At 40.2% G+C, this 24,695-nt stretch overlaps 1 protein-coding gene across 15 annotated transcripts in view; it reads left to right on the top strand.

Annotated features, from left to right (window-relative positions):
• Nucleotides 1-24,695, top strand: part of hoxb3a (homeobox B3a) — a 79,905-nt gene that overhangs the window by 50,803 nt on the left and 4,407 nt on the right. For 7 of the 15 annotated variants that reach the window (XM_038297105.1, XM_038297106.1, XM_038297104.1 and 4 more), the window contains one exon: nt 19,495-20,192. In XM_038297105.1, coding sequence (XP_038153033.1) covers nt 19,613-20,192 — 580 coding nt within the window. In that variant the 5' untranslated portion in view covers nt 19,495-19,612. Of the gene's footprint in view, nt 1-2,427; nt 2,604-3,208; nt 3,337-10,174; nt 10,334-11,198; nt 11,546-15,595; nt 16,031-16,163; nt 16,587-19,494; nt 20,193-24,695 lie in introns of those variants that run through there. The other 8 variants (XM_038297111.1, XM_038297117.1, XM_038297107.1 and 5 more) reach the window with 8 other exon arrangements.

Genomic DNA, 24,695 nt, shown 5'->3' with positions numbered 1-24,695 from the left:
ATTTTCTCCCTAATTTGAGTGGATAAATAAGATGATCTACAAAAGGAATTAATATTTTTACTCTTAAAATAAGATAATTAGATAATAAGCACTTGAAGTAAGACAATGCTATAGTTTTTTTTTTATATTTTAAATGTAAATTGTATTTTTCCATTCTCAACGTGTCTCACTTACCTCCTCATTTTAAGACAAAATGCGCTTAATTGAAGAAAAAATGACTTATCTAGATTTAGATTTTTTGCAGTGAAAGAACAGAAAAGGACACAAAACATTGGATCAATGCGTTTATTTTGGGAAAGAATACATATTAATACATCATATTGAATTATATTATGGATGGATGAATGGATGGATAGATGGCAGCTTGTTATCCACCTGCAAACTCTCACTCTTTGTTTTAATTGAAGCTCTTAGTTTCATATAAATGCCATGAAGCCCATAAGGTTGGCACAAAATGTCTCCCCAGGTGGAGCGAAGCATCACTGCAGCCACCAGATCGTTTATGAAACTGAAGTAAAAATAGTTTCCAACATCCGCAATGTGGTCGCTCTTCTTCAGCTTGTGCTTCACCGAATGATGCATCATTTATTGAAATCTTTTCTGTCTTTGTTGGTTCTTCTTGTGAAAGGTGACAGATTTCAGTAGATGTTTTGGTGGATAGAGGCTAACATTTGCTTTTAGCTCCGGAGGCAGTATTGTGTGTGTTTTTTTTCTCCTTCTTTTGATTCGTGTTTACTTTATCAGTTAGTCGTCACTTTACCTATGATTGTGATTTTATACATATTTATATTAAAGCTTAAGGTCAGATAAACAGGAGTAGATGCGCTGAAGAATGGCATTTAAATCCGGAGAATTGCTCCACTAACCGTTTAGACTGGCAGCCATATTGTTGGCTTGAGTGCTTTATTTTTAGTCTTTTTTTTTGCCCACCCTGCAAAGTATTGACATATTCTTGAATACTTTTTTGCTGAGTTTTTACGTTTAATATGTTATTTATTAAAATCTAAATTTCTCCGTATAAATAAATAATCGTCTGACAACAGAAGAGAGTAAAAGTCAGGTTTTGTTGTGTTTAATGAGCAGTTCTTTGGGTTGGTAGGTTAGAACATGCCAGCAGCTCTATGCCAAAAATCCAAGACAGTTACTCACTGCGTTAGGTCTGACTAATGTGCGCAAAAGACAAGGAAAAAGGAAAAAATTGTTTGAAAAAAAGAAGAAAATACATCAGATAAACTATGTTAAATTTACTCAACTTCAAACGAACAAGAATTTCTTTATTGAAGTGTTAAAAAAAATGTAAACTGAAAATACATCGAGAAAATATCATGAAAATGACTGAAAACGAAGATTTTACCTCTTCTGCTGTTTTTGACTGCCTATAAAATTAATAATAATAATAATAATAATAATAATAAGGATTATTTTAAGAGATTAAATAAAGAATCACATCACCGCTCCGGTCGTAAACCTGCAGCCTTCTAACCCTTAAAAACCGGACAGACTAGAACAGTCAAACATTATTAGCTATCATTATTATTATTATTATTAGTACTAGTATGTATTAATTTTATTATTATTATCTTACAATTTTGCAGACATGGAGTTCCTTGCTCCACGCGCCAGTCGGCCGCTTCTCTATCTCCCTTTTACGCGGAAATGACTCTCCAGTCGGCAAAAAAAAAAAATCAATAGAAAGCATCTTTGGTAATTTATAATCATCTTATCGACATTCTGACTCAAAGCTCGTAAAACCGGAGCAACTGCAGCTGAAGGAGGAGCCCCGCGTTAAGCCGCTATTATCGGTCCCTGTCTGGGAAAGGCCGGGAAGCTGGAGCCATTTGAGCCGGAAATAACTCCAGGAGGAAAGCAGACCGGGGGTTAAATTACTGCTCGGCTGTTCTTCCTAAAATATAAACGAAAATAAACCAAATCGTTTCGCTTTGGTGGAGATTTTTCTCTTCGTTTACTTCCTCCTCTGACCGATCTTCTCTGTGGATTTCATTGTGTAGGTGTGTGAGGGGGTGCGCGCGTGGCACTGGGCCTGTCTATACGCGTGGGCAGATATTAGAGAAAGTGACAGAATGAATTCAAAGCCAAGTGCACGTCTTAAAGATTGATTTGATCTCCAAATATTTGCTATGAACTACAGTTAAAGCGACACGGTCAGCGCCAAGCAATGGAAGCCACTCAGACATCATTCTTCGTAAAAGGCCCAAACTAACAAGTGCAAACTGAAATCAGAGGCACACTCAAGTCCCTCCTTGCATATTTAATGCAATTTGCGGTTTTCATTGTAATGCTTTGGCATCCGATACCTGAAGAAGTCACATTTCCCTGTCTGAGTGGCGAAGCTGAATACGGAGCATGTTTTCCTTTTTTGAGTCCTCTCATCGCGATAACAAAAGCTTTGTGGGGATCTGTGTGCAGGATGGACACGCAGGTTGCCGTGAACCGTCCTAACCACAGAGGAGCGCCTCCACCACCCCTTCAAAACCCTTATTTCCTCTCTCGCACACTGGGAGTCCTCCACTTGGGTCAGGATCAGTCCACGCTGCCGAGCCGCCAGCGGCCGACTGAGCACAAAAGGAATAAAAATCTACAAGGTAACATTCCGAGACGTCAGGGAATATAAAACCTTAAAATATTCGAGGTGGAGAAAAGTAGGAGTCATACCGAGAGAGCTGCTTTGGCTTCATGCATCAGAGAAACAAAACACTGATTTCTGATCGCGCTTCTTCCTTCAATGCCTCACAGTGTCCTCTAAGGTTTGCTCTGCTCCCCGAACTGTTCTACAATAAGGACTAAAGGAATAAAAAACGGGTTAATCATTGGTCGCAGTTCTGGTTAAGGACGGTTTGAATGTGCGGGGAATTGTGCAGATAGGTGGGGGTGGGGAGCGACGCTGCGCCATGCGTCTGAATTTTCCCAAATGTTCCTTTTTCTAAAGGTAAGGAAGTAAACAGAGCCGCGGATCGAGCTGCGGGCTGCTGGTTTCTATAGCAGATCTATTTTATAGACAGACAGTAAGAAATGCAACTAAATAATAACTAGGCTATAGCATTTCATTAGAGGTCAGGGGTGAGCTTTAATGGTCGATGGTAGAGAAGGAAACCGAGTCTAACTGCTAATATTGTTCAAGCAAATTAACGAAAGAAGCAGAAAACGGTTAAATTGGCGGAAATCACCGAAACAAGAACAAAAAATGCTGCGTCCAAATAAACGAGGATTGGTTTTCCCATCGTAAGTGCAGTGGATGCTGCCCGTCGGCGTCCAGAACACGCTGCGTCCGGCGCGGGTGACCAATCAGCAGGAGAGGAGCCAGCAGGCAGAGAGCAGGTAAACCTCCGCCTCGGTTCTGCATGCCGCGTATCCCGCGTGTCCCTCATCCCACGCTCCACGGTCACATCAGTCATTATCTGCGTTGTAAATGTGAAGGATGTCTGCGGCTCTCAGAGGTGTCCAAGGGCTGCAGACCTGGACACAAACGCGCGCGCGTGGGTGTGTGTGGGTGTGTGTGTGAGTGTGAGTTGGAATGGAAAAGCTAACAGAGATGGAGTCAAAAAGGGCGCCGCGTCACGTCGCCTCGCGCTCCCTCTGCTTCCTTCCTCATTTTACCTGCAGTGTGCAGAGAGCTTCGGACAGGGAGGTGTTGGTGGAAGGAGAGTGACTGTGATGAAAAGGACAGAGACCTGATGGCTCAGAGAGAAGAGAGGAGATGCGTGTTTGACCGGTTGTGATTTATGATAGTGTGAATGGATTGCTTACTCAAGAAGCCCCCCCCCCCCATTCTTTCCTGCTTTTCTTACCCACATATTGTCATGTGCTTTCCTGCCCCCAACAAGCAGAAAATGCCACAGGGGAAAGGAGAAAAAAAAAAGAAAGAAAAAGAACACTGCTGAATAAATGTGACCTGAAATGATCAAACTGCAAATTTCTTTCAATTGATATTTATTTAATCTAAATGTGTTTTTAGAATAAAAAATAATAGGATAGAATTTCCAAAAAGTTTAAAAACAATCCGCTGGACTTTGTTTCCAAGTTTGAAGACGTTTTGCTTCCCATCCAGGAAGCTTTTTCAATTGAAAATGTCAGAAATAGCGTTTAGTTCCAGGCTTTATGCTGCAGCCCAACAAAGCCTGGTTTGTTTTAGGAAACATGCTAATTTAAAGGGTCCCCCTGAAACGTCTTCAAACTTGGAAACAAAGTCTAGTGGACTTTTAACTTTTCGGAAATACTTTTCTATTCTATTGCTGGTGAATCCAGGTCATAGTCATTCCAAAAAGTAAAAAAAAAACGTCTAATTTTGAAGACGTTTCGGGTGGACACGTTCGTTTCAATTTGCGTGTTTGCTAAGTCAAAGCAAGGCTTTGCTGGGCTGCTGTATAAAACCTGGAACTCAATGTTATTTCTGACATTCTCAATTGAAAAGCTTCCTGGATGGGAAGCTAAACGTCTTCAAACTTGGAAACAAAGTCCAGTAGATTGTTTTTAACTTTTTGAAATGACTTTGACCTGGATGACTGAGAATCTTCACCATAGAATTAAATAGAAATCACTTTACTCTCCCACGATGGGTAAATTCTGGTGTTTACTGCAGCATAAAGATGAAAATTAGTGCTTTTAAGTTGAAGTTAGATACAGAATAAAAGCAGCTGTACAGCCTCTGCACATTAAATGTTCATTTAGAGGAGCAGCCAACTATTATTCTATAGATTCAGAGACTTTCTCTTCCTCCCTGGAATACGTGTCTGTTTGTTGTTATGGTCACTTTGAAAAAGCGTTAAAAAGAGCTGAAAACATTTTGTAAATTACTGATAATGGTCTGTTGATCTGCTAATTAAAAATCCGTATCTTGTCATCCTTTCTGATGAACATTGCACTATAGAATATGTAAAAAAAAAAAAAAAAAAAAAAATCAAGGGGAGATTTCATTCTATATAAAGCGTCGTCTGATTTTCACCTCAATTCTAAAAACCTTTCAAGCGTTTTCCTACATTTGCATGTTTAGGTCTGATTCTGTGTAAATATGACCAAAAGTGATGTAAAACAGAGAGGAGTTGAGGGAAATGGCCCAGGCTGGTTTCCATCAGCATGTTTGACCTGTTGGGGTTTTTCCTCGCTGCCACACCGGGACTCTAACGGCTTTATGAAGCCACAGCAGCTCCTTTAACTTTGTGATGTAATTGATTTTTTCATACATCACTGCCAAACTATGGGAAAAGCACAATCAGAGTGAAATAAAGACACGATGCTGCTGCGCTGTGTGACGGCTGACAGCTCTGGCTCAGATCCATACAGCTACTCTCCTCCGCTGTAACATCCTGAACGCTGGGCCCCGCTTGCCCTGATTTTATTACAGGAGTCTGGGAAAAGGAGCATGTTGTTAGGAACCCGATATGGTCCAGGTATAGTCGGATGCATCATTCTGAGGCAGAACCAGACAAAAGAAAATCCAGGTTTAGGGCAAACAGAGACTCAACAAATAGGATTAATTCAACAAAAAATTATTTATTGCATGTATGAAAACATAAAATATGCTTCAACAGGATATTAACGTTAAGACAGAACATGCTTTAGAGTTCAGGATCCAGAAGTGGTTCCGATGCATCAGCAGATGTCAGAATGTTCCGGTAGACGGACCCCCGTCCATCCAGTGCTTAACAGATTTGGTTGGCTTGGCACTTTTTTGGCCCTAGAGCAAAAAGGGCAATTTGACCCCTGCGCCCAAAGCAACCCCCCACCCCCTACCCCCCCTCTGATGATGTCCGGCTTCCTTTGAGTTTGTGGTTAAAGATTAGCATCACTGATAACCATTAACTGGGTGCTAAGTGAAGGAGCTGATGGCAGGACTTTCTGGTTCTGGACTGTTTCTTCCTGAGTGAAGACACGGGATGAAGGAACGGCCGAGGATTTTAACAGAAAAAGATGATAACGTTATAACATTTATGTCTGATTTATTAGAAATAGGGAAAAAAAGGCCTTAAGAACAACCATAAAATGCCAATTTTGATATAAATGAGGCTAAATTCTGCCTGATATCTACCTAATATTTGTAAATCACTATTTATCTATCTAGTCATTTTAAACATGACTTTTTACAGCAAAGAGAATCCCAGGAACAGAAGGTGTCATGGTGGAATGTGATGCTTTGCCATGTTTCCATATGTCAACTTGATTAGCTGAAACCAAAGACTCAAACTACAACGTTCCTTAGAAAGAAAAGCCTTCTTCCTTCTGGTTCTTCAGTCTTTCCTAAAAGTCACCTGCTGGAGAAGCAGGCCTCCAGATTAAGATCCTGTTTAGAGGAACAGTCTGAGCGCAGCAGAACTGGAGAGATAAATCTGAATAGTGTCTCCGTTTGGAGGCCGGTGAGATGAATAGTGCTGAAATGTTGAAATGTCTTCCACCTGAAGCTAGCTGCTGGGAACAGATCCTGTCATGCACGTTGAAGCTTGCCCGTTTGGTTTGGATGTGTCTGCAGAGATAATGATGACGGTAGAACTAAATTACCTTTAGACCTTTTTTTACACCTTAAAGGACACAAATAAAAGGTTCATTTTTAAAGAAAAAGTGCAGAAATGTTCGCATGTTGGAATCAGGTCTGCCTTCATCCAGCAATGCAGTTCAATTCAATTTATTTCCATAGCGCATATTCACACTACAGTTGTCTTCTAAAGGCACTTTCTAGTTCACCAGATCATCCAGTCAAATGGATTCAGTTTTCTATCTAAGGAAAACCAGTTGATTGCATAAGAAACCTCCAGCAGAAACAGTAAATGCACAGACCATTTGTAGATGATCACAAAAGTATTACAACTAAATGTTATTGTTTGAGAACAAATCCTGCAGCAATAGCTCCCCATTTACTGCTGCAAGCTAAAGAATTTGCTAATTAGTATCAAGCGGCCAGTTTCACCACCATCCTGAGACCTCTAAGAGGTTTCAAAAAGTATTTACATTTTTCTTTTTTTTCAGGAAAACTAACTTTTTCATTCGGCACCACTCTACATGTTCTCTGGACTTTTTTTTTCTGTTAATGAATCATTTTGACGAAAAAGTTGCCGCTCCATCAATTAAAGGGGAGGTGATGGCCTAGAGGTTAGAGCAGTGTTTTTGTGTGTCTCTGCTTCTGTCTCCTTGAACCCCAGTGGGCCTCAGCAGATGGCCGCTCACACTGAGCCTGGTTCTGCTGGAGGTTTCTTCCTGTTCAAAGGGAGTTTTTCCTCTCCACTGTCGCTACAAGCATGCTTAGTGTGAGGGATTGCTGAAGAGTCAATGAGTCGATGCAATCAGCTGGTTTTCCTTAGATAGAAAACTTTGAATCAGTTTGACTGGATGATCTGGTGAACTGGAAAGTGACCTGAGATGACATGATGTGAATTGGAGCTATAGAAATAAACTGAATTGAATTGTGCACTGAGATGGTCGCTAGTACCCGGTTCAATCCCCACAGCCTCCAATGTGGGTTCCTGAGCAAAACCATTAAACCCTGATTGCTGCCTGGGCGCCGCACAATGGCAGCCCACTGCTCCCCACAGGGATGGGTCAAAATGCAGAAAACAGGGATTTACAAATGTTTCAAACAGTCACAGGAAAAAGTTTCCTTATTTGGAGAATTTCAAATCATTTGAAATATTTTCAGTATATCTTTAAAATTCACTCCCAGAATCAAAAAAATACAATCTGTGAGTTACGGTGTGAGGATTAGCAGATGGGATCAAATGCACAGCAAGGCGGCTTGTAGCTCACTATTTGGTGCAAACATTGATTTCTGAGTGCAAACGGACGCCTGTTGGGATCTACATTTTGTAAACTTCCAGCTAATCTCAGAAAACAAAGTAAAAGTTCCTGTTTTTTAATCTTGCTCTTCTTAAAGAACTGAATTTGGTGTGTTCAGCTGCTGGGTGGTACCATGAAACCTCCCAGAGTGCTGGGAAACCTGAATCATCATAGAAATACCTTAACAATAATGCAACCGCCTTTTGCATTTTACTTAATCATATTTAGTTAATTTAACACAATAGTTTTATGTCCTATTCTGCTAACATGAAACAATTGTGTTAAAGTAACTATATATGATTAGGTAAAATGCCAAACGTGGTTGCTTTAGTTTTTTCAGGAGACGTTCACATATTGCATAAGAAGCAACAGATCGTCAAGCTTTGCTGTCTACAAAGAAAGCCTTCATCAGTTAGAGGGGATTTACCATTAGGCAATACTGTTGCCTGGGGCCCAAAGTTCCTGGGGGCCCCAATAAAACTTTATTTACATGGTTATGACAAATATTCCTTATTTTATGACATGAATTATGTTTTTGATAAAAAAAAAAAGTATTTATCTAAATTGCAGTCAGAACGCTCATAATATGCTGCTGGAAACTTTGGAGACAACATCTAAAAGCAGCGAACTCTGCTCTCCAGAGCGAGTAGATTGGTAACCCCGCCTCCTGCTCTCCTCTATCTTGTCTGCTGTCATGATTCATGCAGCTGTTACTTCATCCAAATGAAAAATGGAGAACAGATAAGCAGATCATGGCTTGTCTACAGTGAAAAGAAGGACTGGGTTATTTACTTTGGCCTTTTTGGAAACACAGGAAGGAGCAATCAGCTAAGTGAGCTTAGTGCTTGGAAAAAATCTTTCATTCCTTTAGAGACAGCATGAAAAGTCAGCTGAGTACAAAACATAGAGAGGAAAACAAGAAGAAAAGGGACAAGAAGAGAGGGACACAACCTAGATTCTATTAACATTTCCCTCATTCAGAGGGCCCCCTGCCTGTCTTTGCCTAGGGCCCCAAATTTCCTAAATCCGCCGCTGCCATCAGCTTCACAGACAGGAAACAGCAGACATCATATTTCTTCACAAATGTAAGGAAGGAAAATCAGGGATAATTCTTTTATTCACATTTTCCAAACTGTTATAAGTAACATTTAAACAGCTGAGTGACGCCAACATGGCCGCCTCTCAGTTCGTTTCTTCTTCTGCCTCATCATTTCTTTAACTGTGAACATATTTTCAGGAAAAAAGCTTCTCACAGAAAATAAAGAAGAACTCAAACAATGAAGAGTAAAAGTTTTAAACCTTCTCCTAAGCTGTTAGCAGGTGGCTAACTAAATACCTGAGTCATGTTTTGTCTGACTTTAGTAAAACTGATACTGAGACTAAAGCTTTAACCAGAACAGATTCCACTGACACAAACTTAAATGACAATAACCTTTATTTCAGTTTGATTCATTTAGGCAAAAATAAACTCAGATTCAAAGGAGAATAAAATTAATAAATCCAATTTCCAATTAATACAGGAGGAGCTTATATAATTTCACATGTCAGTTAAAAAAAAAATCTGATTCTTGCTTTGATTTAAAACCACAAAAGTTTTTGGAATCAGCTTCAAAATATATAAATAAAAAAACAATAATATAACAGTTATGTATTTGAAACACTGTTTAAAGATGAGTCTGTTTATAGAGGAGGGAAATGTTTACTTTATCCAGTTTGTTCACCTCAAACCGAGATTTATAGCAGCAGTGATAATAATATGGATAGAATAAATAACGAATTAAAGACATTTTTATTGAATAACAATGAATAAAAATTGTTTTGGTTTTATTTTTTGTACTAATTAGCCTGTCGTTGCACCATGTTCCAGCAGATCAATAAAAAAATTTATTGAATAATACTCTGAGCCTGGTTCTGCTGGAGGTTTCTTCCTGTTCAAAGGGAGTTTTTCCTCTCCACTGTCGCTACAAGCATGCTTAGTGTGAGGGATTGCTGAAGAGTCAATGAGTCGATGCAATCAGCTGGTTTTCCTTAGATAGAAAACTTTGAATCAATCTGACTGGACGATCTGGTTGAACTGGAAAGTGACCTGAGATGACTTGATGTGAATTGTTGCTATAGAAATGAACTGAATTTAATTTAATAATATTAAAAACTAAATAAAGTTAAATTTGGTTATTGGTTAAATTTTTTTTTATAAATTTAACCACGTCCCTTTGTTGTTGTTATCCACCTGTAGAGATAACCTGTTGGCTTTTAGCCCCTTTGGTCTGAGAAATGCAAGTTGCTTTTCGTGGATCTGAAAGCATCCTGTCTTCCTGCAGCTTGTCCTTCAGGTCAGATTTGGCCTCATCAGCAGTTCTGGGGGGCCCTGGAAGAGGCCTCCTCTCTTTGTCTCAGCCTGCAAGCTAGTCGGCTAGTCAGTCCCTGCGTCAGTTTGTGGGCAACTTTGGACTAGTTCACTCTTGCTCAGGAGCTCCAGAGAGGCCTATAGGAGGAGGGGGGGGGGGAGAGCCACTGGTGCTGTGATGAGGATGGACCCCAGTCAGAGCTGTGCGTGAGTGCCTGCATGGAAACTATTTGAAATCAGCAGAGCTTCTAGTGTTGCAGGAGTAGATTGCTGCAGAGGTTGGGGGATCTTTTGATAAATGTGTTTGGTAGAAATCAGGAGCCAAACTGTCTCTGCTGAGGGGCCTGAAGAAAAAGACTAACTGTAAAGAGAATGGGACTCTTCCATTGGCTCTTGGATATTTGGCTTTGATTGGTTTGCGGTTGTTAAGTTTCTAATTTTTCAAACGTAGAGGATTAACTAGCAGCTGCTGATCAAACACTGAAGCCTGTCGGGGTTATTGTCTCCTTCCGAGGCTCTGGTTATTTATGGGCTGCGAAGCAGAAGCAGCTGTCTTTTCTCAGGAGTTCCTCTTCTCCTCTAAGTGCTGAATGTTTGTCCAGTTGGTTTCAGGGTTGCTGCTTTCAGGAAAGGCGCAAACGGCTTCTTTGCCACTAATCTTATGGGCTGCGTGATGTTTTAAAACCAACCGGTGATCAATTCAATTTAAGTTTGTGTAGAGCTGATTTATCTGTGGAGGGTGTGAGAGAGAAATACTGTTTGGAGTAACGGTAACAGCAGCTATCAGGTTTCATTTGGCGCTGACGAAAAGTGGACATCTTTTCTTTCTTTCTTTCTTCCTTTCTTTCTTTCTTTCTTTCTTTCTTTCTTTCTTTCTTTCTTTCTTTCTTTCTTTCTTTCTTTCTTTCTTTCTTTCTTTCTTTCTTTCTTTCAAATAAAGCCACTTTCTTCTGGTAATTGCAGGTTTCTTGTTTGTATTTGTGTTTCTGAGTCTGTTTATTCAGGATTTTTTTTTTCCATTACTATTACTACAATTATTCGGTGGGTATATTCTATTAGTCCGATTTAAGACTAGAGGGAAGCGCCTGCATGTGTAAAATGATTACCGGGATCAATATCATCTCATATAACTCCCAGGCAGCTCCATCCTTCCTTCTGCCGCCCTTTCTTTTATTCCGGGAGTAATTTTAGTTTCAGTAGCCAACCTGCCTGCGATGCTACTTTCCCAAGCATTACATCCACTACATGACTTCAGCTCTTTCGGTCGGATTTTACACATTTTTTTCGTTTCATATCACATTTCTTCCTCCATTTTATTACATTTTCATCCTTCTTTTTTTCCACGTTTTACTTTTGCTTCGTTGAAACTCTCTGGAAGCGCGTTTCCTCATCAAAGCATCCAAATAAAGGGATTACCCGGTGAGTGCAGATGCTTTAAATTATTCATCCACAAAGTGGCCTTTCAGGCTTAATTAATAGCAACTTTTCATCTGCAAAATTATTCTTAGCAGGGAAAAAAACTTTTTAATTATAGATGGAATTGAAAATAATAAAAAAAAAAAAAAAGAAAGAAGGAAAAAAAGGTGTGCAGAGCTAAATAAATGTGAGCGAAATGTAATAAAATGTGCAATCTTGGTCTAGTTTGTGAGGCCAGTGTGATGACTGCGGTCAGCAGGAAACAGTCGGTTCATCATGTGACAGAGGAGCAGGCTGTTAAAGATGTCTGCTGGGCTCCATTTTTGTTTTTCTTTAAGTGTTTCTAATGTAACCAAATTAGTATAAAAGCCAGACACTAGATGCGCGATGTAATGCGCATTTAGTGTCCACATAAAACCCGTCTGAGCGGCAAAATCTTATATCATTTCAAGGAGAAACAATGAGAGTAAATTCCTCAGAGTCATTCCCTCTGACCCACATGTCTGGAATCCAAGTCGGATAAAAAAAGAAGAAAAAGTTCCTTTCCAGAAGGCAGCGGAAGCTCCGTTCCAAACACAAACCGGTGACATATTTCTGCCATCGAAAGAAAAAAATCTAATCAAATCACAACCATCCTTTGCGAGGTCTGACGTGGTTTTACAAGTCAATGCAAAGCCTACGTGTAGTAATCCGAGGGGGTTAATTCTCCTCATGTGGAAGTCAGATACCCAAACAAAAAAGAAAGAAAAAGGCTGATTAAGGAGTTTCTAAATGAATGACCTGCTTTTTTTCTCTATGGGCCAAATGGAGCAGGTCCTTCAAGTCAAAGCTGCTTTTAAAGAAAATCTGCAGACGGACACATTCCAGGCTCCCACACCGAGCTCATCCTCTCCCTCATTGAAGCAGCCTGCAGCCGCTGCTATCTGTTTTAAACTTGGTCCGTTTTACACACAAGCAAACACGCGCACACGCTGCTGGGCGCGAGGCGACTCATAAATCTTATACGTTGCCATAAACGACAGCGGTAGCGTCCTGAATAATAAAAATAGAGAGGAGGCTGGTTGATGGAGAGAGATGGCGCTGCTGCTGGGAACCATCGCGCAGATCTTTATTATTTCCTTTCTTTTCCTTCGGCTTTAAACGCGTCTCGCCTCTGCAGAAACACATTTTCTTAAACCCCTCTTAGCTTACACCGTCCTCATTTGGTGCAAGTGAGGAATTTCTTTTCATTTGAATGATTTCAGCTTTTCATGGACTTCTATGAACTAGATCAATGACTTAATGTGAAATAGTGCTTTATAAATATTTATAAAGACATTTTGTCAGTTTTATTGTCATTATTATTGTATTTAAAGCTGTGAATACTGTACTTTAGTAGCCTTTTCAGTATACAGGTGCTGGTCATAAAATTAGAATATCATGAAAAAGTAGATTGATTTCAGTAATTCCATTTAAAAAGTGAAACTTGTATATTATATTCATACATTACATACAAACTCATATATTTCAGATGTTTATTTTGCTTAATTTTGATGATTACAAATGACAACAAATGAAAATCTCAAATTCATCATATCAGAAAATTAGAATATTGTGAAAAGGTTCGAAATTGATGGCCCCTGGTGCCACACTCTAATCAGCTAATTAACTCAAACCACCTGCAAAAGCCTTTAAATGGTCTTTCAGTCTAGTTCTATAGGCTACACAATCATGGGGAAGACTGCTGACTTGACAGTTGTCCAAAAGACGACCATCGACACCTTGCACAAGGAGGGCAAGACACAAAAGGTCATCGCTAAACAGGCTGGCTGTTCACAGAGCTCAGTGTCCAAGCACATTAATAGAGAGGCGAAGGGAAGGAAAAGATGTGGTCGAAAAAAGTGTACAAGCAAGAGAGATAACCGCACCCTGGAGAGGATTGTGAAACAAAACCCCTTCAAAAATGTGGGGGAGATTCACAAAGAGTGGACTGCAGCTGGAGTGAGTGCTTCAAGAACCACCACACACAGACGTATGAAAGACATGGGTTTCTGCTGTCGCATTCCTTGTGTCAAGCCACTCTTGAACCACAGACAGCGTCAGAAGCGTCTTGCCTGGGCTAAAGAGAAACAGGACTGGACTGCTGGTGAGTGGTCCAAAGTCATGTTCTCTGATGAAAGTAAATTTTGCATTTCCTTTGGAAATCAAGGTCCCAGAGTCTGGAGGAAAAGAAGAGAGGCACTTCATCCACGTTGCTTGAAGTCCAGTGTAAAGTTTCCACAGTCAGTGATGGTTTGGGGTGCCATGTCATCTGCTGGTGTTGGTCCATTGTGTTTTCTGAGGTCCAGGGTCAACGCAGCCACATACCAGGAAGTTTTAGAGCACTTCATGCTTCCTGCAGCTGACCAACTTTTTGGAGATGCAGATTTCATTTTCCAACAGGACTTGGCACCTGCACACAGTGCCAAAGCTACCAGTACCTGGTTGAAGGACCATGGTATCCCTGTTCTTAATTGGCCAGCAAACTCTCCTGACCTTAACCCCATAGAAAATCTATGGGGTATTGTGAAGAAGAAGATGCAATACACCAGACCCAACAATTCAGAAGAGCTAAAAGCCACTATTAGAGCAACCTGGGCTATCATAACACCTGAGCAGTGCCACAGACTGATCGACTCCATGCCACGCCGCATTGCTGCAGTAATACAGGCCAAAGGAGGCCCAACTAAATACTGAGTGCTGTACATGCTCATACTTTTCATGTTCATACTTTTCAGTTGGCCAACATTTCTATAAATCCTTTGTTTTTATTGGTCGTCAGTAATATTCTAATTTTCTGATATGATGAATTTGAGATTTTCATTTGTTGTCATTTGTAATCATCAAAATTAAACAAAATAAACATCTGAAATATATGAGTTTGTATGTAATGTATGAATATAATATACAAGTTTCACTTTTTAAATGGAATTACTGAAATCAATCTACTTTTTCATGATATTCTAATTTTATGACCAGCACCTGTATGTACTAAAATTGCAAATCAGTTACAATTCAGTAAGTGAGTTTTTCTTAAAATAAGTGCATTTTCTCTTGACTTAAGCAGGTAAGCTACACACTTTGCCAAAAGAGTAGGACAATTTACATTTCAAATAAGAAAAAAAATTGCAGTTTCTTATTTCAAGTGTATATTAATATGATTACCTTATTTTAAGGGTAAATATTCTCATTCCATTGGCAGGTCATCTTATTTTCCTAATCAAATTTAGGGTGAATAAACATATTTTAAGACTTTATTACTCATTTTCAGAACGTTTTTTGCAGTGTAACTTGAGTATTTATTTTCCTGAGGACTAGTTGTGCTTTCTACTCTTTTCTTTCTCCAAACTTGCTCCTTACTTCTATGCATGTCGACTTAACAGCAGCAACAAAAGCAAACCGGATAAATCAAAAAGAGAATCTCCCAGTTATATAAAAACTCTGATAATGAGCTGGATGAAGACAGGTTGCTGCAAACATTGGAGATGATGCCTGAGATGCAGGACACTCCCATCCATACCTCCTTTATGTTGATTATGTTTCAGGTTTAATCTGAATTCTAAAGCTATTTCAGCTGCAGACGCACAATCTATATTATCCATTTTATTTCAGGACAAAACTAGAGCAAGTCAGTGTTCTAATGTTCTTTTTATCAACAGAATTGTGCCACAGAGAAAACTCAATATATACCCTGCAGATTAACAACGTTTTTTATAATGTTGTTTACATTTACTGAAGTAAAATTAGTTCAATCTGTACGTTTACTATTGGTTATTAATAAACTATTGCTTTATTTTTAATATACAGAAGAGGTTTAGGGCCACTGGAAAAAAATACGAAAATGAAAGTTTCAGTGATGAAAATAAAAGTTGAAATTCAGAACTCTGAGTAAGAAAGTTAGAATTATGATTTGTTTTCTATCGTTAACTAAAATAAAATAAAAAATCAAGATAAAAATAAAAATAAAAGACCCAATTCTGCAGTGAAATATCTAAAATCGTGTTATGTTCATTGCTACAGTGGGCGGTGAGCCACAGGAAGCTTTCTGATTCCCAGGTGGGAGAAGACGCTCTACGGGAAGCTCAGAGCTCTGATTTCTGTGCAGCTCTGCAGATGCTGTAAACGCGTGTCAATGGCGTGACGTCATCAGACGTGATGTTGACACCGGAGAAGTAACCCGAGTGGGAAAAGTGCGATTGTGGAGCCAACGATGAACTGTCCCATAAATGAGAATCGTGCGGTTTTGAGTAAAGTTTATGTCGCTGCTTTTATGTGAGCGATTTCTGGCCACGCGTGTTTTTAGACCCACTACAAAAAAAAAAAAAAAAAAAAAAAAAAAAGCAAACAGCTCTGTTTGGACGCTGCTATCAGCCGAAGCCCAGCCTGCCGTATAGACGCCCACGGAGGAGAGACTCCAGGAGATAAACATGTGGAGTAAAATCTAAAGAAGAAGACCCAACATGCGATGGGGTAACGATCTGCTTCTGGTTGCCTGCTTGGTTGGAGGGCTGCTTGTTCTGAGCGGCAGCGGCTGAGAGGGGGAGAGGATTTGGAGGCCATTGTTATCAGCTCCAAGCGGTGAAGGCAGCGCTGGTGCCGGGGCGGAGGGTGGCAGTGGAGAGGGGCGGGGTGGTGGTGGTGGGGGGTGCGAGCAGGCAGCAGCAGGCTCCCGGTAAGCCTGTTCAGCTTGTGGGCCAGCTAGCCCGGATACAGCCTGCATGCGTCGCCCCGTGGGGGGAACGCGCGCCTTTATCTGACACCTCGGAACCCGTCGGCGCTCCCACCTGCCAAGGCGCGCAGGGTGTCCGGTCCGCTCGGCGCGCTGTGCCGCCGCCGCCGCTCCAGGAGGGGCTGTTGTGCTGTGGAGGCTGCGCTAGTCGGAGGAGAGGAGCCAGGCATGAAGCTAACGGAGGGTTAGTTCGTTCGATTATTTCCTTATCGGTTGTGATCAGATGTTGTGAGGACGCATGATGCGGCGCTGCTGGGTCCGATCCGGACTGGACCGGGACTGCCGGTGCTAAGGAAGGTAAGAGACATGAGTGGCAGTCCATCATGCATGAAGTGAGGCCAAACTGGGAATGTAGCGGTGGAATATAGGCTGCGTTTCCCGGCTGTTGGCTTTGTGAGCGGCGGGTGGCTGGCTCAGTGATTTATGGCCCATATGACTTGAATCTCGGTTCAAGAAGAGTTCACAATGCTTTTAGCTGCAGGACCTACCAGCAGTCCCCTTTTCTCTGGCTCGTCCATCTCTGTCCTCCTCTCTCCTGCCTTTTTTTCCTTCGCCTGTGCTGCTAACTCATTTATTTATGCAAACAACCGCCGACCATTTCTGTTATCCCTCCATGCTTTCTCCTCAGCACTATAATAATAATTATTATTTTCATCTTCATAATGTGAGCAGGTCATTGTTGTGTATTTGGATGTTTTCATATCTGCAGCATCTCTGATCATTTCTGCGTGATTTGAGCCTGAATCATGAACCACAGCGGCTCTGGTGAGGCCAGCTTGTTGGTGTTGTTGCTGCTCTTCCTTCCGTCTGTGTTTTTGTGTTAATGGGGTAAAGAAAAAGCCTCGTGGACTGTCCAAGTTAATGGATTCTTTTTCTGTCTCCCACTCTGCGTGGCTCTCCATGGCCGGCGCCATTTGTAATTTTATATCCCGGGATAAAACACAGACACTGGACACCAAGGCCGACTTCTACCTCCCTCTCTGCTGTTGTTGTTTGGGAGCCTGTAGGTCGATTATTCAGGGAGACGTCTGCTAAAGTTGGTGATTGTATTAAGCTGTAGTCCTACATGCCAAGGGCACAGGCATTACGTGTCGCGTCTAATGGCGAAACAGCGTTATGATTTAATAACATATTCCTCCCACACTGTTAGCCACGGCCTTTCTCTGCCTCCCCCCCTCTCTCTCTCTCTCCTAGGGACTATTCCTCAGAGTAAATAATTAGGATTCCAGCTTGTCTGTTTGAAAGATAAATAGCTGACATGTGTGACGTTCTGAGAACTGGAAAAGAAGGGGAAAAAAACAATGATGGAGCAGACATGAGGAAAAGTTAAAAGCGTGTTTTGTTTTTCTAGCGGGATTAGGAAGCATCCTAAAATAACGGATATGTTTACAAAACGCGCTTCTAGGATGCTTTATTGGTCATATTTCACTGATTGGCAAATTATGAGGACGTGAAACTAGATTTAAAATTTCACGCTATAATATATTATTTGGACAGAGACAAATACATGGGCTCCAAGAAGTTTAATATATAAATAGTAATGATATTGTTGATGTTATTATTATTTTATCATGACGAATGTCATATATAGACTCTTAGGATGCTGTTTATGAGTATTATAATCATCAACTCATCAAAAGTAGCCTATTATTACTAACTATATATTCAACTTCTTGGACGACATTTTATTGAATTTGAATTAAATAATCCGATTTTAAAAAGAAAAAGGGCCTTGATATGAGCTGTATATATATATATATATATATATATATATATATATATATATATATATATATATATATATAGATATATATATATATATATATATATATATATATATATATATATATATATATATATATATATATATATATATATAGATAGATAGATAGATAGATAGATAGATAGTCATTATATTATATTTTTGACGATAGTAGTTCTTTATCATCAAGCAGCACCATAAATATATGTTTTTTTTTTTTTAAAACAACATCAAATCCTTCTAATAAATAAAAGTGATGGACTGAGCTGAGCCTTTTTGCTTCAACCCATCAAGACGTTTCATCTCTGGGGAAGTAATGAATACCAGCTGCTCTATCGCGCCTGACAGGCAACTTCTGGACGCCGCGGCCTTTTCGGCCATGAGCGCATAGATCTATCTATCCATCTATCTATCTATCTATCTATCTATCTATCTATCTATCTATCTATCTATCTATCTATCTATCTATCTATCTATCTATCTATCTATCTATCTATCTATCTATCTATCTATCTATCTATCTATCTATCTATCTATCTATCTACCCTCTAAAAATAAAAAACATTTCTGTTTTTATGTATATTTAACCATAACACCAATAGAAAGGGATTTCTAATTGTTCCTTACCGTTACTGTCGAACCAACAAAATTAAGGGAAATTATTAAAATAAAAAATAAAAAATCATAAATGTTTATTCGCCCTACAGATTTCTGTTAACCCGTTTGGGGGACAAACCCTCGCCTGTTATCGAGCAGCAATAATCGCTCGCGCAGATAGAATCACGGCTCGTGACGCTGAGTGGTGACAGAGTCGCGCGGACAAAATCCGGTAAATCATCCATGGAGGCCAAAGCAGGCTGGGCTGAGCCGGCGGGGGTTGACAGAACCAGGCTGCCTTCATCAGTCATGATAGGCTGGATGTTCTGGCGGCGCGCGCTCTGCTCGGTCTGCAGGATGGAGCGAAAACACGGCGAAGAAACGGTTCACATCGAGGCCTTTTTCTTTTTCTTTTCTTCATAGTTTTTGAAGGACATAAATTATTTAGAAAGCACCAAAAAGGAATAAAGAAATATGAAAACAATAACATAATTACACCTTTTTTTAGTTTACCAAGGTTGAAAAGGTTAATGAAAAAAACAAACAAACAAAAAAAAGTTAAAATGTGATTTATCTCGTTGAGTTTATTTTTTATTTTTTATTAAACATCAGTGTGTGTGTGTGTGTGTGTGTGTGTAGAGAGTGAGCGTAGAAGCAGTTTGCCCTCCTTGTGCCCCCTCCTCTAGAGCATCTGCTGGCTGTGAACTGGGCTCAGAAAGGGGTGGGGGAGGGTCAGGTGATGAGGAGAGAAAAGCAGTGGTTTCTATTCATGTCATGCCGCCTTTCATTGGAGGAAGATGGATTTAACTCTGTCATTTCTTTATTCTGTCTTTGCTAACCTTTCAGGTCAGGTTGCAGGGGACCGTTGGAGAGACACCGTCACGTGACCCCCGGTACCAAATGGTCTTCCGGCAGTGGTTTTCAGTAAGGACCGGAGCAAAAGACGCTGCCATCTCTCTCAGAAATGCAGAAGACGACATACTACGACAACTCCCCGACGCTCTTCGGTGGCTACTCCACCTACCAGGTGCAGGGAGCAGCTGCAGCTGCTGCCAATGGCTTTGGGGGCTATGATGCCCCGGTGCCAGTGTCCCACCACCAAGCTCCCTTCCAGTCGCAGACCCATCTGGATGTGGATTCGTACCAACACTCCGCCTGCTCTCTGCAGTCACTGGGTAATAATAGTGGCCACCAGCAGCAGCAGCTAGCAAAGGCCAAGGAGCTGAATGGCAGCTGCATGCGGCCCAGTCTGCCACCCGAGCACCTCCCTGCCTCCCAGGTGTCCCCCCCACTGCCCCCCAAACCCAGCAATGGTAATGCCGCCGCTCAGCAACCGGGGGGCAGTGCTGGGTCTTCTACAGTCGCCAAATCAGGCCCTAATAAGTCCTCAAATTCCTCCTCCTCCACATCTTCCTCCACATCATCCAGCTCCTCTTCACTGCCGCCCAACCCGGCGCTGGCCAAGCAGATCTTCCCCTGGATGAAAGAGTGTCGCCAAACCACCAAGCAGAAAAACTGTTCGCCCAGCAACAACTCCAGCAACGGTGTGTTTTTAGGTCTTTATCTTTCTTCACACCCTGCAATTAAACACAATCTCCCTCATTCCTGCCATACATCACCTCTTCCTTCATATCCGTTACTCATCAGTTCATTTAGCTTCAGACTTTCCTCACTCATTAGCATCATTCTGGCTGCTGTCCTGTTCTCATCTCTTATCTCACCACTTCACTCTTTCTGCGCCCTGCCTATCAACACTTTTGCTCCTGGGCTGGATCTCTGCAGTATAGGAAGATTTTCTGGGCTGAATTTGGTTTCTTCAGGTCACTTCCTTTTTAAAACCCTAATTTCAGACAGAAATGATCACATGAAACTAGTCCTGGTTTACCTGCTGAGTCATATCAACCTATTCTCATTATGAGTGCGTATGAAATCGTACGAAAAGTTATGCACCGTAATTTCGTACGTTTTGGAAATTTTTTTCGTCGTATGCGCATGCGCATCTGACGCACCATTCACGAATATAGAATATAAATTACAATTAGCCCTAACCCTGACCCTAACCCTAACCCTAAGATATAAAACAGCAAGCAACGTAGTTAGAGACATGAATAAGTGATGATTGCACTGTTTTTCCCAGTTTTACGTCCGTCCGCAGATCTGCTTTTTTTTTCTGTCTGTCAGCGCATGCGCACTGATGTGGTTTTTTGAGGAAAAACGTCCAAAATGTATGAAATGTGCATAACTTTTCGTACGATTTCATACGCACTCATGATGAGAATATGTTGGTCCTATCTGTAGGGAAAAAAGGTCTTGTAAATATTACCTCAGATTTTCTATATTAAATTTACTGCAAATTGCCTTTACTTTAAAATAACACCTTATATTTAATGTACTACTTAGAATTCAATCAAAATAAAAGTGCAATTCATTAATCTTACCAAAAAGTATTAACAAAACAATTTAATCAAGTTCCTAACTTAACAGATGTAAATAAAATGTTATTGGATATAAATAAGGAGCAAAACTTTTAAACTTATACCTTGTCTGACATTGTTTGTCAGTACTTATGGTTTATTTGTTGGTGCAGGTTGTGGCGCTGTTTCCTTGCAGCAAAATGTTCTGGGTTTGATCCCTTGTCCAGGGTCATGGTAGCAACAGGACAAGAATTCACTAGAAAACCAGTAAACAAAAATTCTAAAAAAGTCATTTTACTTAAGTTTGTATTTTAAATCAACTCTTCTTAGTGAGTAAAGTACAAACAATTTCTGAGTGAAAAAAAAACTTCCTTGTTTCTTCCAAATTTCTTTCAGTGTGATGAATTCAGCGGCCAATTTATGCTCAAAATAAATTAAATCATCTTTATTTTTTCTACCAAATTTCCTTCTTTTAACCAAACAATTTGTTAAACATCCCCATTAAAAAGCTAACAGGTCAAATGTAGAACTATACAAAATAATAGAGATAAACGGGGATAGTTTTAGTAAATCCCAGCAGGAAATGTCTGTAAACTCTAAAGAAATTCAAACAGTTTTTATGTTTTTTTTTCTTATGTTTTATGAGACTAAACATCTTGGAGGTAATAGAAATACAAATTTAGTAGCCATCAACTTTCCAACACTCATGATGTCAAATCTACCTTAAATATAAACATGTAAAAACAAGCAGTAACCTCTGAGGGCGTTCATTCAACAATATGGGAATTTAGAAAATATACATACATGTGTTGTTTAATGTATGTCATCTAAGAAAAATGAAAAACTTTACATTTGATGGAATCTAATAGTTCAATAGTTTATGCAATAAAAAACATCTTTTTTGAAAGGTCTTTGCAAATAACACTTAAATGTTTTGTGTTTGTTTTTGTTTATTTTTATTGTTTATTTTTATACAGGGGATATTAATGAGAGTTTATAAAAATATGACATAAAACAATTGATTTAGAAGATCTTATCAAAGATGAAAATTTAAAATGACTTATGCAAACATAAGTTATGTCTGACAATGACCAACGAGCTAAACTAAAGCTTCACATTTATGTCATTCAATGAAAAAACTTGGTCCATTTAAGAATTATAATAAAATAAAAATGTTTTGGTTCTACTGAAACAATCGACTATATTGAATTTTAGCCCCAGAACTTGGTAAATTATTTTCAATAAACAGGAAATAGACTGATTGGATTAAATCAGCTGTTGTTCTTTAACCTTGGCAGGTTCAAGCCCGCCGTCTAAAACCATTGCAATGGTGAGCAGTAGCCTTAATGCGGCAGAACGAGGCTGCACATTTCTAGGCAACGCATGCATCTAGCAGACGAGACACAACAGTTTATAGTTTAATTTTTAAAATAAAAGATTTAGTGCATTTACATAAATGCAGATATTTTTAAGACATACAGGATCAAAAAGTCTTAGTCCACGCTTGTTTTCTTCACTTTCTTGCTCTAAACAGTACCCAAACAACACAATGAGTACAGCTTTACAATCAGATATGGCTTTAAAACCGAGATGCAGACATTTAAATAGTTGGTCGAATGGAAAAACTAATAATTGATGAGCTTGGAAAAGGAAAATATTCCTATAAAGAAAACAACACGAAAACATCAAACCACATAAATATAATGATAAACAAGAAAGTAACTACAATTAGCTTTATTTGTTGTTTGGCTATTTAGCTATTCTTACATTCCAAGTCATCGTTATTTTCAAGGATTTGGGTGTCCCAAATTAAAGCAGTAAGAATAGCTGAAAGAGCTAAATTAAATGATTTTCTAATCTTTTATATCACCACACATCAAAGAAAGTAGCACTGTCAAACTTAAAGGTGATAACACAAGTGTAACACACCCTAGCAACTGAGTGACTGCTCACGCTCGGTCGCTGGCATCCAGCATTAGCATTCAGCATTTGCAACATCCTGGCATCTAGGATTAGCATCCAGCATTAGCAACATCCTGGCATCCAGTATTAGCATTCAGCATTAGTCACATCATGGCATCCAGCATTAGCATCCTTTATTAGCAACATCCTGGCATCCAGCATTAGCATCCAGCATTAGCAACATCCTGGCATGTAGCATTACCATCCTTCATTAGCAACATCCTGGCATCTAGGATTAGCATCCAGCTTTAGCAACATCCTGGCATGTAGCATTACCATCATTAGCAACATCCTGGCATCTAGGATTAGCATCCAGCATTAGCATCCAGCAGTAGCAACATCCTGGCATGTAGCATTACCATCCTTCATTAGAAACATCCTGGCATCTAGGATTAGCATCCAGCATTAGCAAAAGCCTGGCACATAGCATTGGCATCCTTCATTAGCAACATGCTGGCATCTAGGATAGGCATCCAGCATTAGCAACATCCTGGCATGTAGCATTGGCATCCTTCTTTGGCAACATCCTGGCATCTAGCATTAGCATCCAGCATTAGCAACCTCCTGGCATTTAGCATTAGCATCCTTCATTAGCAACATCCTGGCATCCATCATTAGCATCCTTCATTAGCAACATCCTGGCATCCAGCATTAGCAACATCCCGGCATTCCAGCATTAGCATCCTTCATTAGCAATGTCCACGCATCCAGTATTAGCATTTAGCATTAGTAACATCCTGGCATCCATCATTAGCATCCAGCATTAGCAACATCCTGGCATCTAGGATTAGCATCCAGCATAACCAACATCCTGGCATGCAGCATTAGCATTCAGCATTAGTCACATCATGGCATCCAGCATTAGCATCCTTTATTAGCAACATCCTGGCATCCAGCATTAGCATCCAGCATTAGCAACATCCTGGCATGTAGCATTACCATCCTTCATTAGCAACATCCTGGCATCTAGGATTAGCATCCAGCTTTAGCAACATCCTGGCATGTAGCATTACCATCATTAGCAACATCCTGGCATCTAGGATTAGCATCCATTATTAGCATTAGCAACATCCTGGCATGTAGCATTACCATCCTTCATTAGAAACATCCTGGCATCTAGGATTAGCATCCAGCATTAGCAACAGCCTGGCACATAGCATTGGCATCCTTCATTAGCAACATGCTGGCATCTAGGATAGGCATCCAGCATTAGCAACATCCTGGCATCTAGGATTAGCATCCAGCTTTAGCAACATCCTGGCATGTAGCATTACCATCATTAGCAACATCCTGGCATCTAGGATTAGCATCCAGCATTAGCATCCAGCATTAGCAACATCCTGAAATGTAGCATTACCATCCTTCATTAGAAACATCCTGGCATCTAGGATTAGCATCCAGCATTAGCAACAGCCTGGCACATAGCATTGGCATCCTTCATTAGCAACATGCTGGCATCTAGGATAGGCATCCAGCATTAGCAACATCCTGGCATGTAGCATTGGCATCCTTCTTTGGCAACATCCTGGCATCTAGTATTAGCATCCAGCATTAGCAACCTCCTGGCATTTAGCATTAGCATCCTTCATTAGCAACATCCTGGCATCCATCATTAGCATCCTTCATTAGCAACATCCTGGCATCCAGCATTAGCAACATCCCGGCATTCCA

Source organism: Cyprinodon tularosa, unplaced genomic scaffold (genome assembly GCF_016077235.1).
Source record: "Cyprinodon tularosa strain WSP-4 unplaced genomic scaffold, ASM1607723v1 ctg382, whole genome shotgun sequence".
In the NCBI taxonomy this organism is placed as follows: Eukaryota; Metazoa; Chordata; class Actinopteri; order Cyprinodontiformes; family Cyprinodontidae; genus Cyprinodon; species Cyprinodon tularosa.
This window is presented reverse-complemented; position numbering and strand designations above follow the sequence as displayed.